Source organism: Halictus rubicundus, chromosome 11 (genome assembly GCF_050948215.1).
Source record: "Halictus rubicundus isolate RS-2024b chromosome 11, iyHalRubi1_principal, whole genome shotgun sequence".
Classification (NCBI taxonomy): domain Eukaryota; kingdom Metazoa; phylum Arthropoda; class Insecta; order Hymenoptera; family Halictidae; genus Halictus; species Halictus rubicundus.
This window is the reverse complement of record NC_135159.1, coordinates 15,048,693-15,067,426: the sequence shown is the minus strand read 5'-3', so window position 1 is coordinate 15,067,426 and position 18,734 is coordinate 15,048,693. Positions and strand designations below refer to the sequence as shown.

The 18,734-nt window shown below is 47.8% G+C and overlaps 2 protein-coding genes across 14 annotated transcripts in view; one reads left to right on the top strand and one right to left on the bottom strand.

Moving 5' to 3' along the window:
• Positions 1 to 4,989, bottom strand: part of LOC143358689 (uncharacterized) — a 107,218-nt gene extending 102,229 nt beyond the window's left edge. For 10 of the 12 annotated variants that reach the window (XM_076796014.1, XM_076796016.1, XM_076796015.1 and 7 more), the window contains exon 1: positions 4,693 to 4,987. The gene's annotated coding sequence lies outside the window, so the exon portion shown is untranslated. Of the gene's footprint in view, positions 1 to 4,692 lie in introns of all 12 variants that reach the window. The other 2 variants (XM_076796025.1, XM_076796026.1) reach the window with 1 other exon arrangement.
• Positions 4,990 to 7,893: 2,904 nt separating this feature from the next.
• On the top strand, positions 7,894 to 14,162 carry LOC143358752 (uncharacterized). 2 transcript variants are annotated; one of them, XM_076796160.1, is made up of 5 exons: positions 7,894 to 8,454; positions 12,794 to 12,977; positions 13,083 to 13,237; positions 13,324 to 13,434; positions 13,778 to 14,162. In XM_076796160.1, the coding sequence occupies exons 1-5, from the start codon at positions 8,435 to 8,437 to the stop codon at positions 13,941 to 13,943; spliced, it is 636 nt and encodes a 211-aa protein (XP_076652275.1). In that variant the 5' UTR covers positions 7,894 to 8,434; the 3' UTR covers positions 13,944 to 14,162. The 2 variants fall into 2 exon arrangements, with proteins under 2 accessions (XP_076652275.1, XP_076652274.1); XM_076796159.1 differs by having other exon boundaries at positions 13,083 to 13,243.
• Positions 14,163 to 18,734: the final 4,572 nt, after the last annotated feature.

The window sequence follows — 18,734 nt, the reverse complement described above, 5'->3', positions numbered from 1 at the left end:
CTTAATTAGAAAATTCCTGCTGCAAGAAAATAAATACAGCACAAGTGGTATAAAGGTATCGCGAATTTTCTATTAACCTACACGTTTACAATTCTTATTCTCGGAGCGGAGGAATTTTTATTCCCGATATAATGCATTTACCGCGACAATGGTGGTTATTGTGTGTAAAAAGGGTTAAGAAAAAGAGTCACGAGCGATTTCAAGTGGGTCTCGAGGATCGATCTATCGGAGACCTCGGCGAAAACTCGATCTTGCACCATTCACCAACTTTTGTCCCCTCCGAATACAATAACCACATACACGGTGACCAAAAACTGCATCGATGCACCTGATGCACTCAACTCCAACCTGCTGCCCATTTTAGAACAGCTAGAACAACATTTTCGAACATTAAAAGAAAAATTAAATTTAAATTTAACAAACTCCTAAATATTAAAATAATCCCAGGGTTCCAATAATGTTTTAATATAGAAACCCATTTATTGACATTTCGTTCAAATGGTTAGGATTAAATACCAATAAATTTTTGGTGAAAACAAAATGTGTATGCTGTTTTAATCCCACAGAAAGATTTGCAGGATTCAATTGCAATTGTTTGTCTTTTAAAAATTATTGTACCTGTTTTCTTTGCTGCAAAGTAGTGCCAATTTTGCAAAATGAAATTTTGCAACGAAAAACGATTCCAAATGGAATGTCGGAGCAAAGAAAAATGTTTTGGCCCACCGAGTACATTGTGCTAAGATCGACCGGTTGTTTCGGCTGTGCAAGGCGAGCGGGTGGTTGTGCAACGCGAAAGAATATCGACGTTGTGACACACCGGCGTGTATAATTTCGATCGTCGATCAAAGACAACGCATAAAAACAGACAGAAAAAGAACTGGACCGGCGAAGGACGGCCGGAGAGCCGGGGTTCCTTGGATTCCACGTTCTCGATTGAAAACCCGTGCACTTTTGTGCCGCTTTTACTCACAATAACTATACCACTCCGTGCCTGCCATTGCTAAATCCGCTCAAATTCCTGCAAGCCAATTTTTCTCTCCAGATATTTCTCCATTCGTTTCACTGAACTCAATATTAATCCCCTTAATGGACCTAACAGTAAACAATAACAATTTTGATCTATTTCAATTTTCTGACAAAATTTAATTTTGGAAAGAAGTGAAATTTTTAGTAATTTTTCTTCTGCTTCAGCAGAGAATGATTTATGAATTAGAAGAGTTAAAATTTCTATGTAATTTAAATTGGGGGATAAAAATTGCAATTGGGACGTTTTTAATTCTGGGTCAAAAATTGCAATTGGGACGTTTTTAATTCTGGGTCAAAATGGACCCGTCCCCCGTTGTCCGAAGGCGAGTCCTTGTTCTAATACGACGATCGTACCTCGTTCAAATTGGTTTTTAACGCATCGACCGTTATTGTCCTTTCGGGCCGCCGCGAATTACCATTTTCATTAAAATGCTACTATGAATCAAATATGCATTATAATTGCAGATTCCTCGCAGACAGGCTGCGGAAGTTCATGCATATTTACACTGTTACTGCCGCGGATCTAACGAGATCGAGGACGGGAAGAAATCTTTCTCCTATCGGCTAATCAAATATAAACAAAAAAGGTAATAATAAAATCAAACACGGCAATCAATCGAACAAAAATGTTTTATGCATGCCATTCTGTAGAGAGTTCCTTCATTTTTATTCAATATCACAGCTGACATTGCGATGCGTTCATTCATGTGCAATAGCGTGACCTTGTAACGACCTTCAGCTCAAACATTTTTAAATCATCCCACAATCCAATTTCCAATTTTAATAAATTTCCGTATTTGGAGCACCCTGTAAACTTCGAATCAATAAATTAATTCGAACACGTTCTATAATAAAAATTGCGAAAAATCGGGATGGAGACGGTTATGGAATTTTTTTAAAAAGGACAAAATGGTCAGTTTCGGGGTAGGTAAAGGTTTGAGGGTTTGAAGGATCGAATAGTTCGAGGGAGGGAGTAGGTCCGAGAAGTTTCAGCATCGCAAAATTATTCCCGGAAGACGAGGATGCAACGCAACGTGGAAAGTTCGAGCCTAAAAGGCTCGTAAATTCCTCAAGGTGTGGAGAAACGCAGGTAACGCGGCTACCTACAACGGAACAATGGTCCAGAGTGGCAGTGCCAGTGCAGTTTTCGGCTCCCATGGGATTCGACCTGCCGCAGGACCCGAACCAACCACCATCCGCCTGCATTCCATTCCCTGGAGGAGCATGGATCATCCTAACGCCGGATTTCTTCAAGAATAACACCGAGCACCAGAGGTACGAGCGATTTATGGCTGTCTCTCCTAATCGGAAATGTCAAAAAAATCCTCCCCGACCTTTCTCAACTTTATAACGCAAACACAATCCCCTGACAACATAAATATAAAAAGCCCTGTAGATTTTAAAAAAATCCAGGGATACTCCGGCTCGTAGAAGTATTTATAAAAAGCTAACAACAAATGGGGAAAATCAATTTTGCAAATCTGTGTAAAATAAGATTCCTCGTTCGAGGACATATCCTCCATGATACAATTTTTCCATCCCTCGTAGTTCCTTAAATATTCATCACAACAACTTTTTCATCCCCTAAGTTCCAGGATTAAAATCAATATTAAAACAAGAAAAAAATCTGTGTTGTACAGTTTTACGTGCACTGTAGCTCAGCCGAGATCCGACAAAATCCGTGCACTGTTCTCAAGAGGCTCAGTTCCAAGAAAAGACGAAACTTTTCCGGAAGGCGAGGGGAGAGGAGGGGAAGGCAGGAAAAGAAAACACGTGGACAGAAAAGTCTTCTAGTAAACACGACACGACGAATTTAAGCCCGGATACGCTTGAATCGAGCCCTCCTCCTTCTCCCTTTTCCCTTTTCCGTCTCCGTTCTTCCTGGCTGTCCTTCTTTTACGCCGACGGTCAGAATTGGTGTCCTCCCCACTCCGGCTGTTCCAATGGTTTTCGTGTACAACAGGCCGGACACCTATTCTGACGGTGGCCGCATGAATGAATACACGGGACCGTAAAGCGTGTTCGGCGGGAGTCTGTCTCTCTGTTCGGCACTCTCAAAGACTATTTCGGTCGAGACGCGCCCTTCGACTTTCGTTAGGGAGAGAAAATTATTTCGGTCGAGGCGAGAGCTCCTTCCTGCCGCCATGCTTCCTTCGCGATCGACGTGAGATCTGCTGGTTTATGTGCCTGCCCAACATGGTCATAACCCTGACTGGCAAGGTTTTATGATAAACGCCCTCTTCTTGAAATAAACCTTCGTCGTTCAAAATAAATTTAAAATAATGGCAATTTTGTTTTATTTTACATACCCTTTGTAAAAAAAAAAAATACTGTTCCCTTGTGGTTCCCATTTCTCGGAAAATAGCCTCTCATAAACATTACCCTTCCATTTCCAATGCAAAATTACTAATTCCTAAATACAGTGGGAATGATAAATTTAAAAAAATATTTAATCACAATTCACCCTATTTGAAAACGAATAAAATTCACCGTCAGAGGAATAGTTGTCCCATCGTGGAAAAAATTTCTAGATTAATTCAATGGGTTTCTGACGGTTTGTTGGAACCAAAAAATGATCGAGACGATCGCAGGATCGATGATCGAGAGGGGGAGGTCGGGTCGGGTCGCAGAAACGGTTGCATAGGTGCGCGTATGTGCGAGAAACTGGACGCTGACAGCTGGAAACTGGTTTCCAGGGAGCAGAGAGAGAGAGAGAGAGAGAGAGAGAGAGAGAGAGAGAGAGAGAGAGGCTGGGAGACGAGGAAAGAAAGGAGAGAGAGGGAGAGAGAGAGAGAGCAAGAGAAACGAGCGTTAGTGGCCGGCGTCGTTCATCGAGTTCGCGAAGCCAGACCAGGAAACAAAGGAGCCGGACCGTGCAAAACTTTGAATCGGCTGCAGATAACGCGGACGACCGTTGTTCACGGACGTGGAAAACCCGTGAAAATTCCCACACGCACGGGCCCACCGACGAAAAGCAAATTTTCATGCTGTATCTTCGCCTCAGATAAGATAGAACAGGCTCGGCCTCGGGTACACTTCCAGCAACAAGTTTACGAACCACCAAAACTTCGATTTATCTTGTCCTTACTGCGACTCTCCAGACTGTAATTCGTTTAAATAAATTGCGACGCAACCTCAACACCCGACAGTCACAATTTTCATCTCTGATAATACCAACTTCTATGCTACATTCTAATCATTTTTATCTCATCCAGCAACAATTTTTATTTTGAACAACGAGCTGTGTTTTAAAAAAGATTTTCTTGAAAAGTAGACTTGCCCTGTTTTGGCCCCTAAGGTCCTCAATCCTAATTCACAAGATAAACAGTAAATTAATTTTCCTACAGCAAAAATGAATGACTTTTGAATGGGACTGTGCACGAGAATCACACTCCCAAAACCGAAAAACTCAGTACCACTAAAAATCACCGAAGACCCACAACCAAATCACAATCGGAACAGAAAATCGAATACATCTTGTAGCGGTGCGAAAACTTTTGGCCGGTACTGTACCCGGCCACAGTGATCCTTGCACAGGAGGAGGATCTTCCCTGGATCATCGTTGGATCGACGCTCGCAAATTCCCGAGCTCGACGACTCCAAAAAATCGAACCTCTCCACAAGAAACACAATTCTCCGAATTTAACGGCTCATTAATTTACTCACCATGATGATCGTAGCTGAAGAGGCTGGACCTCGTAGGATCCGCCGTAGAATAGTAGGAAACACGCGCGCACAAAACGAGCACACACTGTATCAAAATAAAAAGGAACTAGATATTCACGTGAATACCGTTGCACTGCCGGTGCGTTCGCGTCTCGCGAGATAGGGAGACCGTAAGGGGGGTAGAGACGCTCGCAAGGAAACCGGAAGAACGCGGACCGGTGCGGGTACAGCACACACGCCGGGCCTGGAGCCGAGACGAGCGAACGTCAGGCCGACGACGGCGATGCAACAAGTGACAGACAGTCTCCGCGGCTCCGTTAGTTCCCCCGGCGGAGAACGCCTAGCTGGATGGCGCTACTGATCGGTGCACGAGGCGTCGCTGGACCTCATGCGCTTCGGCGGCCGGGTATCGAACACATCGGGCCCGATCGGGCCGAATCGGACTGCCCCGTGCCACGATATTTGACACAACTCCCCTCTGGACGAGATGCAACAGGCGATACAGGGGCTCTACGCATTGGGCGGGTCGCAGCGGGTCGGAGCGGGTCGTGGCGGGTCGATTCTGGGTCTTAAACTGATCTTCTAGCACTGTAATATCAAAATTTTCAATTTAAATATCTCTGGACAACAAGAGAAGCCAAAGTATTTGATTCTAGGAGCGGGTACGTGCGGGTACTTGCGGGTACGGACGAGTACAAGCGAGTAAAAAGTGGTACCGACTGGTACCGACGGCTACAAACCGATACTGACGGGTACAAACGGATACAGCCCGATACAGACGGGTGCAAACGCGTACAAACCAATACAGGCGGGTACAAATGGATACAGCCCGATACAGACGGGTACAAACCAATACAGACGGGTACAAACGGTTACAAACCAATACAGACGGGTACAAACGGGTACAAACCGATACAGACCGTTGCAAATGGGTACAAACCGATACAGACCGTTGCAAACGGGTACAAACCGACACAGACCGTTGCAAACGGGTACAAACCGACACAGACCGTTGCAAACGGGTACAAACCGATACAGACGGGTACAAACGGCTACAAACCGATACAGACGGGTACAAATGGATACAAACCGATACAGATGAGTACAAACGGGTACAAACGGGTACAAGCGGGTGCAAAAGGGTACACATGGGTTGTTTCTAGCTGCACCAGGCACCCACGATAATGCTATGCCATGATATCCTAAGGATATTCGATTTAAATATTCTTAGATCCCTAAATATTCAATGTTACGGGTACTGGAGTCTCAAAGTCTGACAATTTATTGTACACTTTTACGGTTGGCTTTCAATTGTTATTAATATTTGTTCATACGGTAAATGATGACGTGCAGGATGTCCTGACTGTTGCTGGAGAACGCCGAGAGGTGGCAACACCAGTTTCGCGGACGGTTCTGCTCTCGCGTCGATCGATCCTCGAGCGGAGATCTTCGGTCTCGTGATCTCCAGGAATCTTCGAACACGCCGAGGGGCTATTGCAACTTTTTAAAAATTGCTTAGACATTAATTACAACTTTCACCGATGAACAGGTGAAAATCGACGGGCTACCAAGAATGCTGAAAACGACTTCGGACAATCTCCTCGAACTAAGGGAATATTTCTGAAACGTTATTGTTCATCTCTCGGCGGACAGAAATAGCAGAGTAAAGATTTAAAAAAAAAAAAGGAAAAAAGAAATGTGTCGAGAAATTGGAGTCAACGAAGTCGGCACGTTGTGTCGAAGGATTTCTCAATTTCTGAAACACCCGGTAGAGAAAGAGCAAAATGTGCACGGGCACGGGCAGCCAGCGATCCGAGAAACCATGAAGGCTTGTAATCGGACTTGCCGCAATACCTCTTGACATTTACACACGGAAGATCCTGAATGTCTGTGGATGCGCGACGAGACGTCGCGGGCCGACATCACGACCCGTCTGGAATTGATTTTATCGTTCGAACAATGCCAGCATCCCGAACCGGACGCATCGTGTCCCGTCCGATGATGGCGTCGGGTGATCAACGACGATTTTTCCGGAGGATTCAACCTGATCGAAGAAGGCGAAAAAAGGATAGGGCATCGCGGACAGCGGGGTGTCTCCTCCGGCATTCCTGGCTACGGCCGCGATACCAGGCCTCCGTCGTGTCGTTTACTTTCACCGGTGACGCTCGATCTAACTATAAAACACGTCCAAAGCTCCGGCTCGGTTTCGTTTCGGTGGACCGGACCGCGAACCAGCCGATTCCCGATCCCTCCAGAGCCAAACCGGACTCCCACGCTGTCCCCTCGAGACACCCTATTCACGCTAACACTATGGGAAACATGCGGGAATATCGTAGTTAAGCTGCGAGACTGTCCTTTTGGCCGAGGCTGGCTTTCATGGGCTTTCGGAGGTGAGTAGCGATGGGTTTGAGAGTTGATATCGGAGCAATAAGAATTTTAGGACCCCCGGTGTCTTCAAAAATCTATAATTCTTCCCATTTGTCTCCGGACGTATCGCTGGAGTGGAGACTCCGCACACACATCGATCAGGAGTGGAGTTTGAATGGTGAGTAGTGATGGATTCGATAGGTATGAATAAATAATTCTGTTACGTCCTCGAAGGTATTCCGCAGTACTGAAAAGACGCTGAACGATGCATCCTAGAAGCTACAGGGGACTGTCAACGCTATAGCAATAAAAAAAAAAAAAATAAGTTGAATAATGGTAGCACTATGAAGATAAATAAGCCCAAGTGAGACTGAAAGTTCGCGAGCGCTATAGAAGCGCCGATAATTATCCTGAACCTTCACATTATTCTTCAATGAATTTCCCGTAAGTAGTGATGGGTTTAAGCGACTGCGAGCAACAAGGGAATCAAAAAGGACCCAGAGTCCAGTCGAACGAGGACACTGTTCTATTTCCACCAGAGCCATAACGAAATATTGAACATATCCTTCCAAAACGCCACCGAGTGATGGCGTCGAGTCCGTATCGATCGATACCCGAGTGAATTTGCACTGATCTCCGAGCCTCGAGAAAGTCTAGGTTGTAAACGAACGTGGCGTCTCGGAAAGATCTCCGGATCCCTGAAGCTGGCCTTAGAGATGTAGATAGAGAGAAAATCCGCGAAAAAGAAAAAATCAGCAGGCTGGAATCCGCTAGCGAGCCTCGGCTCGCGAAGAATTCCAGTGTCATTCCGAGGCGACGCGATACGGGGGAACAGGTAGGCAGTCAGGCAGGCAGTCAGGCAGGCAGGCAGGCAGGCGGTTGTGTCGCGAGGGAGGCTTCGGAGGAGAAGATTCGGAATTCCATGGCCGCGAGAAACGACCAGGATGGTGGTGTGTTCTCTCTCGCCGGATATATCAAAGTCGCACACGCACGGGTATAGGTGGATGGGGCTTCTCCACTCGGGACGGCAAACGGGTGGTTGTCCGGCTGAGTGAGAGTGCCAATATATATAGAGGGAAGGGGAAACCCACGGCGGCACTCCAAAGTACACAGCCTCCGCGATTGCAGTTGGTGTGCTTGGCTGGGCTTGCGGTTCCCTCTACCACTCCAAACGATATACCCATTCCTCGCGGTATCGCGGCCGTGCCAACAACACCAGTCGTCGTCGTTTACGAATACTGCACCGTTCACGATACTCCGCCGTTTCGAGCAGAACCGGGGACACGTTAGAGCCGACGGACACCGTACTGCCAAACGCGCGCCGTCGTCGTCCGCAACAACACCAGCCGCCACCAGCAACCCTAATCTACGCAGCATGAAGCTCGCACTGCTCGCGTGAGTACCAGCTTTGAGCTTCCACGTTTGGGACGCGGGTTCGAGAAACGTTCGCGAGTGATCGAGACCACAGGCTCGATACCAGACCTCGGTACTTGATCGTCCAGATTTAGAGCCTCAGGCTGATTACACACTTCGGAGCCTTTATCGAGAGAGGTCTAGATCCGGGTGCTTTAGGGTACTTTTGATGGCAGGTCAGTGGAGTTGGAAGTTCCACGTTTGTCTTAGAAAATGATTCTTAGGCTGTGCGTCCACTTGAGGGCCCTTATAGAGAAAGTCTGGATTAAGGTATTTTGTGGTAAACTCTGATAGTACGTCGTTGGGAATTGGAAGACTCGTGTCTATCTTAGAGATTAATTCTTAAGCTGTGTATCCACGCGAGAGCCGTTAACGAGGGTTGCTTAAGCTGTGTGTCCACTTGAATGACTTTATCGAGACAGGGTCTGGATCAGAATATTTCACGGTGAAACCTCGCCAATAGGTCCAGCTGAAGCCTCTGATTCCAGTACGGCCCAAAAGTTCTTAGTCCACGCATCAATTCCGATTTGTTAAACATTAAGGCGCGTCTCCGTTCGGGCTGAGAGTCGAGATAACGCTTCCAGGATCAGAATCGCGGCGAATCGAGTGCAGCAACCGAGAGCGGCTGGTTTCAGGCGTGCACTATCAAATTCAACGTCGCCTCGCCGCGACACATACGCTTCGCCGAGCGTAGAGCTCTCTCGCGTGTACGCGTTCGAGTGACCAAGGCCAGGCTCCTTGGACGCGATCGAAAGTCGTATTTATCTAACGTTACAAGCCCCGGTGTGTCTCGCGGCTTGCCACCTGCTCGACAATTTCCACCGATCCGACCGGAGGAAAACAAAGGACCACCGGGAACAGCAGAAACCGGACAAGACACAGGCTCCTGTAATAACAGGATGCGGGAGAGCGTTATGCAAACCCGGGCAGGTCCGTTCCGCCGAACCAGGAAATCGATTAGAAAACGAGTCCAATGAAAAATATCGATTACGTCGGTCCGGTGCGCGGTGCCGTTGCTTTTCCTTCGGCGATTCGGTGAAAACGTTCACTCCGAGCGAAACGAGCTCGCAAACCAGCAGGGTTTGCACGATTTCTATGAACGTGCGAAGGTGTTTGAAAATTATTCGCCCGGGAGGACGATGAGAGATCGCGCGGCGCGTTCTATCACGGTTTGTAGCAGGTTTATGAAAGTTTGAAGCTGCTTGAAGGCGTTTCAAGGTGTTTGAAAATTATTGGCCCGGATCGTTCAACCAGTTTCGATACAGGAGGATGAGAGATCGGTTGGCGTGGCGTGCGGCGCGTTCTATCACGGTTTGTAGCAGGTTTATGAAAGTTTGAAGCTGCTTGAAGGCGTTTCAAGGTGTTTGAAAATTATTGACCCGGATCGTTCAACCAGTTTCGATACAGGAGGATGAGAGTTCGGTTGGCGTGGCATGGGGCGCGTTCTATCAGGGTTTTTAGCGTGTTTATGAAAGTTTGAGGCTGTTTGAAGGTGTTTGAAAATTATTGGCACGGATCATTGAATCGTTTTCGAGACGGAGAGACGATGAGAGATCGGTTAGCGTGGCGTGGGGCGCGTTCTATCAGAATTTGTAGAATGTTTATGAAAGTTTGAAGGTGTTTGAAGGTGTTTGAAGGTGTTTGAGGATCATCGCACTGGATCGTCGTATTGTCTCGAGGATGAGAGCTCGGTCGGTGTGGCAACGGTCCGTGGCGCAACCCACGCGCGATTTTCCCGAGGCCTCGCGTGTCCTAACGCTCGCGCGCGTAGCAGGCGAGAGAGGTGCCCGCGTCTGGTGCAGCGGCGTGTGCACGTTTTCTCGGCGTTGTAGATCCGCCAAGCAGCGACGCCGGCTGGATTTTGACCTGTGACATTCACGGGTACGAAACTCACTTTCTCTGGGCTGTTGGCTCGTGCAACAAGCTACTCCCGGATCGGGATTGGCCGGCCGACCACGATCCGTTACCACGGACGTGTCGCCGACTCGACACAGCCGATGTAGGTACGTGACGCGGCTAACAAATATATATCGAAGAAAAAAAGAAAAGGACGGCGCCGCTCAGGGAAGCAAACGAAAGACGAAATAAAAGAAGCCCGCCGAGAGGGACACGACCGTACGAGTCGAATTTCTCGAACGGCGATCGAGTTTTATCGACGGGTTTCGCCGATCCACGAGTGCCCCTCCTGTGTTCACTCGGCGCTCCGGTTTCGAAAGCACACCGTTTTCCACGTTCGACCGATCCACGGTCAAACTGACAATTTCTTTGTTGCAAGCACGCGCGCGCGCGCGCGCCCGCGATCAGCCTTTGTTGCCGCCCCGCCGATCGCTGACGCAACCCTCCGCGCGCCGCGATTGTGTCACCGGCGTCACGCTCGCTAATTTTCGTCGATGATTTTGCGAGATTGTTACTGAAAAGGACCGTTTTACCGAGTGGCTTTTTTGCTCCACGGTCCGATTTCTCGGGGGAGATTAAACCTGCTTGATTGTGTATAATCTTGGAAAACGAGGTGTTACTATATGCAGGAGGAGCTGCAGAATTGTTTAGAGTAAGAATCGTTCGTGCAGCTATTACGGTTTCGTCGTAAAAGTGTTCCAAAATTTACATATTCACTTTGCATTTTTCAAAATTCGTTTTATCGCACTTAGCAGAGTTCTCAGAATCATTTAAAAAAAGAAACGTTCACGTATCTTTTACAGTTCTCTCGCAAAAGTGTTCCAAAGTCGCCTTTAAAAAGTTGAATTTCTCAAAAACGGTTCTCATCAGGATTCACGAGGATTATCAATTCATCTGGGAATGTTTTACAACTTTTTCGGAGAGGTTGGAATTGGCGGGGTCTAGAAGATTCGTGGCAGTTGATTGTGGGGGAATCGCGCAGACGGTGACGGCGATCGAGGGGCGAGATCGAGGCGGCTGGATCCGCAGGACTCGTCCTCGGTATTCTATTCTCGATCCTTTCGCGGGCGAAAGTTGCGCTGCGAGAGAGGCACGCGCCTCGCTGTCCTGTTGCCCCGTGCCTTTTTCGGGACGGGTACAGTTCTGGGAACTCGGTCATTCGTCGAGTGGGTGCTGCCCTTCCACCCGATTCCGCCATCTTCGAATCGATTTGCCCGGTTCTGTTGCGAGGCTGCTGTTACAGGCCGTTCCAAATATCACGGCCGAAATAAACAAATTCGACGAAAGTGCCCACATCGACTACAGGAAAATCAAACCACAATGTGGAATATGGCTTTGGTGTAGAGGCTGATTCAACTGGATCGTTCATTTGGCTACAGGGTGTTACATACTTTGAGGTCGAAACGTAAACATTCGCGAGAAATGACAATACCGGCCACAAAATGATCGAATCACCACATAAAACAGAACCTAACCTCATACAGGGTGTCTCAGTTGACTCGTTCAGCTACAGGGCGTTTCATTCGTCATGGTCGAAGCTGGAACATTCCACAAATATGTGAATATCATATAAAATGTCTATTGAATGACTTGTAAGGACAAGAATAGTACTGATGTCTATGTACAGGGTGTTTCAGTGAACCGGTCTACAGGCTGTTCCAATCTCGCATGTATGAATCTCCCAGTATTTGGCTAATCGCTATCCACTTTCTATCCGGATGAGGCTCATCTTTCTTTCGCTTGTTGTCTAACGATTCCAACAGCTAATCGTTACGGATTAGGGACCTTACGGAGACAATTATCGGAGCGAGACCATCTTCCTCGCAGACATTTCGTCGAACAGCTGTTCGATCGCTAGTTACGTTGAACACGCGACCCGCTCGAGAAACGACCGACTTCCTGTTTGCCAGTCGATCGCGCTGGAGGAAAGCGTTTCCTAGCTCGCAGGCGGTATCGTTTGCATGCGCGGTCGCCTTTCACTATCGAAATCTTCGCGGTCGGTAAATTATTTATTTTCTGTACTATTGCTGGATATAAACATGCTATACGGGTTGGGCCGAAAGTCACTCTAAAATTCCTGTGTCTACAGGGTGATTCAGCGATCGTGCGACGAACGCCAGCATTTCTAACGTGCTGTACAGGGTGATTAAAAAATCGTTTAAGGAATGCCAAAAATTCTAGCATACCGTACACTGTACAGGGTGATTCAAGGATCGTGCAACGAACGCTAATACAGGGCGATTAAAAAATCATGTTGTACAGGGTGAATTAAGAATTGTATAAGGACCGGTAAAATTTGTGAAGTCCTATACAGGGTGGTCCGGAAGTGATACGAAAAATGATAAAATTGCTCGTACAGGGTGTTTAAGAAAAAAAGTGACTGTTCTGGGAACCATTAGAAATGAAAGGAAATTTTGATTGACAGATTGCTGGCGACCGGCTGCCTGATAGCCGTGGCCAGATCAGAAGACGAGTACGACTACGAAGAGGAGGGTGCAGCAGCGGCTCCAGTAACCCCCTCGGCTCCAGCAAAATCGACTTCCGGTCGTCTCGGAGGGCTGCTGTCCTCGAGAGGGCGAGTCAACGTGGGCAGAAAAGGACCAGCCACTGTAAGTCACTCGGAAAAGCGATCCACTTATCCGTAACGGTATAGCCACTCGCACGTGACAATACGATAGGACAATTTTTGAGCGACTCTTTTGTTCCGACGACAGACGCAAGGGACCACAGCAAAGCCGGTGGAACAGCCAGCGGAAGCGGAAGAGGAAGCGGACGAGGAACTCGAGGAGAATCAAGATCAACAGGAGGAGGTTCCCACCACCACCACCGAGTCTTCGAAAATCGTCCGTGGGGGAGTTAGACCCTTCAGGTCTGGGTTAGGTTTCACTTCTTTTAATTTTCTCACAATCTCGCCGAAAGAGAATCGGACATGATTTTTGGATTTCGAAATTGTAGATCAAATCAGGATTTATTGGCAGCCTTGAAGAGAAGAAGAGCTCAGGTGCCCAGCCATCGGGAGACCTCGGCTGCCCAGCCGGCTGGCGAATCCACCACGCCCAAGTCCAAGTAATGATCTTCGCGATGTAGAGATCAGTGAATCAGGATCCCCCCTCCCCCAAAAAGAGGAAAATAGTCCGGGAATTAGTTTTAAATTTTCAGCTGAGAATTCATTATTTCTAGTGTGCGGTATTTGTTCCTCGTGACTTGTTACTGTCATAGTGCTCGTCCCTAGGCGTTTCCATTGTGGACTAAAATGTACTTCTGAGAAGCCTGATCAATCTCGGAGGCACTAGAGCTGCGAGCACTATGGAAGTAACTTCCGTATATTGACTTGCATAGTGCTCGCCGCAGATTTTCGTGATCGCTTATGAATTTTGAAGGCGCCTAACTTGAGACGGTGTTTTTGCAGAGCTAGCACAAGCAGTCGCGCAAAGAGCACCGCCGCCGCAACAGACTCGAAATCGTCGGGTCGCGGCAGGTTCGGCGGGACCAGAGGAAAACCGGTGCAGGAGGAAGTCGAGGAGACCCAGCGGGAGGAGGTGCAAGTAAAACCGAAGCCTTATCGCCGAGGATAAGGCATAGTCGTGAGAGTCCTCGGTCCAGCTTCTGTAAACCGCGCGGAATAAAGAAATCGACGGTGATCTAACCTCACAGTGATCGATACGCCAATTCGACTCGCGCGTCGGAGGGAAAACTCCCGGGACGGTGTCGCTCTTGGTCAACGGCACCGTGTATACAGGGTGTCCCGCAATTCGCGGTACAACCGAAAACCAGCTGAATCGATGAAACAAAAAATTTCCAAAAACAAAAAAAAAAAACAGAAAAATAGGAAAAATGATAAAATCGTCGAGAAATTTCGATCCTCCTTGTCAGCTGTTTCTCGGTTGCACCGTTCGTTGCGGGACATCCTGTATATAGATGGAAAGGCTGCCACTCGCAGAACGGCTGAGCTACTTACTGTATAAATGTAAATTAATACGACAATAAAAAAAAGTCTGCGAAAAAAAAGAGAAAAGAAATGGCAAGAGAAAGAGACGAGAACGACAATGACGACAATGACTACTGTCTGTGTGTTTATCCTGCCCCGCCCCCGCCCCCCGCCCCCCACCCTGGCGTCCTCGGTGAGAGAACCTTGACTAGTCTTCGTCGATGATCCGTATCTCGTAAATTATTTTCCTCGGCGGCCTGTATTTGCATACGCGGCCCATGTCGCGTTCATAATCGAACACACAGAGTGAGAGAGAGAGAGAGAGAAAGGGAGAAAGAAATTCCAACGAGGCTGGAATGTCGTGGGCGTGTGCTCGCCCGATCTGCAACCGGGCTCATCTTTTAATCATGACCCCGCACACAACGATCCCGAAACTTTCGGACACCTCGCGCGGACCCTGCAGACGGAACCAACCTTCCCAGGAGACCTCGATCGCCGATTTTTCGCTGTAACTATTTTTCTAAATGGATTGGCATTCTACAGCGCGGTTCAAGAATGGCGGTTCGGACCATCGGCGATTTTAGAAGTCCTGTAACCGTATCTCTCACGTGCCAACGATCGTCCGATCGCTTTGATACTTCTTTTTCGATTGTACTATTTTTCTAAATGTATTGACATTCTACAGCGCGGTTCAAGAATGGCGGTTCGGACCATCGGCGATTTTAGAAGTCCTGTAACCGTATCTCTCACGTGCCAACGATCGTCCGATCGCTTTGATACTTCTTTTTGAATCGTACTATTATTCGAGATGGATTCTGACTCTACAGGGCGATTCAAAAAAGGTGCATCGATTCACTGAAGATTTTAGGATCCACGAGGGTTCTAAGATCGTTTCCTCGGCGTCGCAATAATCATCCTTTTGTTTAAATTATACTGACTTTTCTAAACAGATTACCACTCTACAGGGCGGTTCAAAAGAGATGGATCGGTCAGTGGATCAGTGGGTAACTTCAGCACAGCTTAAAAGCGTTTCTTTGGAGCTTGAACGATCATCCCAGTGTTTTGGTTCGTACTTTGAATTGTACAGGGAATTTCAAAAATGGGTGAACGCTAATACAACTTGCACGTGAGTATTTAAAATGCTTAATCGGTAAAAACGCTTCAACAATTGACCATGAGAAGCAATTGTCTATTCTCAGAAGCAATCAATTTTTGAGTTGTACATGCAGTTTCAAAAGAGGTGCCATCAATCTCCCGGCACTTACTATATACTTCAAAGATCATATTTCTTAAAAGGCTCCTGAACAATAATCCAAGGCTCGTCCTCCATTGCGGGACAATTAAATCTAGAATTCTACAGGCGGTTTCAAAAAAGGTGCCATCAGTCTCGCAGCACCTACTATATACTTCAAAGATCATATTTCTTAAAAGACTCCTGAACAATCATCCAGCCTCGTCCTCCATTGCGGGACAATGAAATCTAGAATTCTACAGGCGGTTTCAAAAGATGTGCCATCAGTGTTTCAGCACCTAGTTTGTACTTCAAAGATCATATTTCTCAAAAGACTCCTGAACAATCATCCAAGGCTCGTTCTCCCTTGCGGGACAATGAAATCTAGAATTCTACAGGCGGTCTCAAAAGAGGTAACGCCAAATTTCAACGTGTCTGTTATCTGAGAAATCTCGTGGTGCCGAAGGAGGCTCGCGCGACGTGTTTCTCGTCGTTAACTGTAATACCGGTTGTAAAAATAGCCAGTGACCGGTCAGCCGGGAGGAATCCGTTCTTCCTCCTCCTCGTCTTCCTTTCTTGGTCCCTGGCGCGGCGTGAAGCGCGTTATCAGGATCCGTGACGCGCTGCTCGGATGGTCTTTGCGAGTGAAATGTTCCTTCGCGGAGGCCCCAAGGCCGACGAGATACTGCCTCCTCTCACTTTCGTGCCACTCGCTTTCTGCGTGTTTCCACCGGGGTCTCCGCCTTTCTCCCTCCACTCTTCCTCTTCTTCTTCTCGTCTTTCAGGCCCTGCGACAAACACGAAATCGGAGACACCGGCTGAGGTCGAAGGTCCTCCGGCTTCTTCGTCCTCCTGGCCTTTTGCTTTCTTTCCACGATCGACTTGCGCCCCTGTCAAACACCGGCAAAAATTTCTGCGGACTTAGATCGGGACTCTATTGTCTCCTGGGTCAGACGGTTCTATTGTTGCACTATTTGTATTTCGAATAAATGATTACGTAGCACCTGTAGGTCGAAATTAATGCAGACCATTTTTATGTTGCTCCAGAATCTGCAGTCGAAATTTTTGCGTCGAAGAATAAACGTTTTCTTGGGAATAAAAATTGCTCTATATTTTGGTTTGGGTCTCCGGGTTGTGTTTTGAGGAAACGTCGACCGGTGATCCTTGGACGACGACATTCCGTCGACGATTTCCCGTTTCACTCGACCTCCGTCGCGAGTGGAAACTCCGTTGTTCGTCGGGCTCGATGCAAACGCGAGCTTCTACCATTATTATGCTAAAGGTTATGCCACGATTTCCTCGCTCATGGGACCTGGTGGGTTTCGTAACGCCGCAACGAACGCCGAGCGCGATTCTCCGTCGCTCGCGGTGCTGAACATCCTCCGGCGTATTGTTCCGCGAGACTCGACTAAATCCGCGAGACCCTCTGCGAACATTTTGCAGAAATTATTTGCAACTATCCTGGCCACGACTTTCTACCTGTCTCGCGATCATCTCGTCCAGATACATACTTGCGCACAAAGATTCCCAAGATAATGCTTCGCGCGTTTTAATTCCATATTTTAAATCGTTACGGTGCGCTTCGTTTAATGGACGAGTCTTTTAATTGCCGTTTCATCGCAGTTTCGATTTTTGTTCGAGTAATTTCACATCGATTCGAACAGGTTTGCGCGAACCTCCAGGACAACGCACCTGCAGGCGAAGCGTTAAAGGCGCACTGTCGACCCAGCGTTGACCTTTCGGTAATGTCGACGACACCGATGCAACCGTCATCGCGATCATTGCGCTTTCTATCCGTCCACGTGGCGCCTTTCGTTATTCCGCAGCGTGCACGCCGCGACGCGGCGTTTCGAATTTTTCCCGACAAATTACATAAAAGGCATTAACGCTATCAGATCGCGCAGGAAATCCATTCTGTTCTTTACCGCGGCAAAAAGTTCTCCCGAGCAGAAACAATTTGAATTATATTAGCCGTTTCGATCACCGCAACAACAAGAAGTCGTTGAACGTGTAAAAAGGTGGCCTAGGAATGCTAATTGCTCCGTGTCCGTTAATTTCGTCCTTTATGAGAACTTAAGAAATGTATTTTATTCGACGTTAATCTTGCACGTGCTTGTCTGTTGCTCCGCTATATATGAAATTTTTTCTTCCGCAAAAACCGTTTCGAAAGACGGTTTCTAGGCGCATCGAGGCATATTTAGGCTACCGAAGAAGAGCACCGTTTGAATAAAACAGCGAGCAGCCGGAGTTGAGTGGCATTTTCGTGCCGAATAGGGAAAGATGGCGGCCGTGAGAAGATAAGGGAGCACGAGGCACCGTGCGACGTGGAGAGATTAGCCGGTCTGGAAACTGGAGTGTGCACCGTTAGAGCAGAATAATCTAAATAATTGCAAGCGATCGCGAGGGAACGGCAAGCGCGTTGCTGCGCCGCCGCTCGAAAGCGGGCTCCGGCTCCGTCGCCGGAAGGAAGTTACGTAAAACGCGTCGCGGAGCTTGTCTAAATTTTAGAAAGTCCAACGGCGGGCTCGCTAATTTCGCGGCCCGCTCGAAAATCTGCTCTGCTTGCTTCTACTCCCTGCCTTCTCCCATCGTTCCTAATACCGCCGCCTCCCACCCCCACCTCCGGCGCGGCGTCGCGAAGATCCTCGACGACGAGCACGAACAGAGACGTACCGGAGTGTTGCAAACGGAAAGCCATTGCGAAACGAGGAAACGATTATAGAAGTGCAACTGCGGGGGTATTACTTGGCATTACGTCGGCTGAAAAGTGTAACGAACAGCGATGGCAGCGATCCTGGCCGCGGTCGCGACGGTTCCCTTCGTACGGCCCTGAAAGTTCCAAATTTGGTCATTCTGAAACGCCATCAGTAGCGGAGTCTTGAGTGAAAATCCCATTTTGCAAGCCCTACGTTGCGAGACGTATTTTTCCAGCCCTATTTTGCTAGCCCTATTTTCCTAGCACTACTTTGCATGGCCCATTTTGGTAGCCCTACTTTCCATGGCCCATTTTGCTAGCCCTATTTTCAAAGTCACATTTTGCTAGCCCTTTTAGCTCTACTTTGACAGCCCTGTTTCCAAGACCCCGTATACAGAGCTTTATCTTGTAAGCCCTATTTTACGAGGCCCACTTTGCTAGCCCTATAATTGCGAACCCTATTTTCCGAGCCCTATTTTGGGAGCTCAACTTTAAGAGCCTCATTTTGGTAA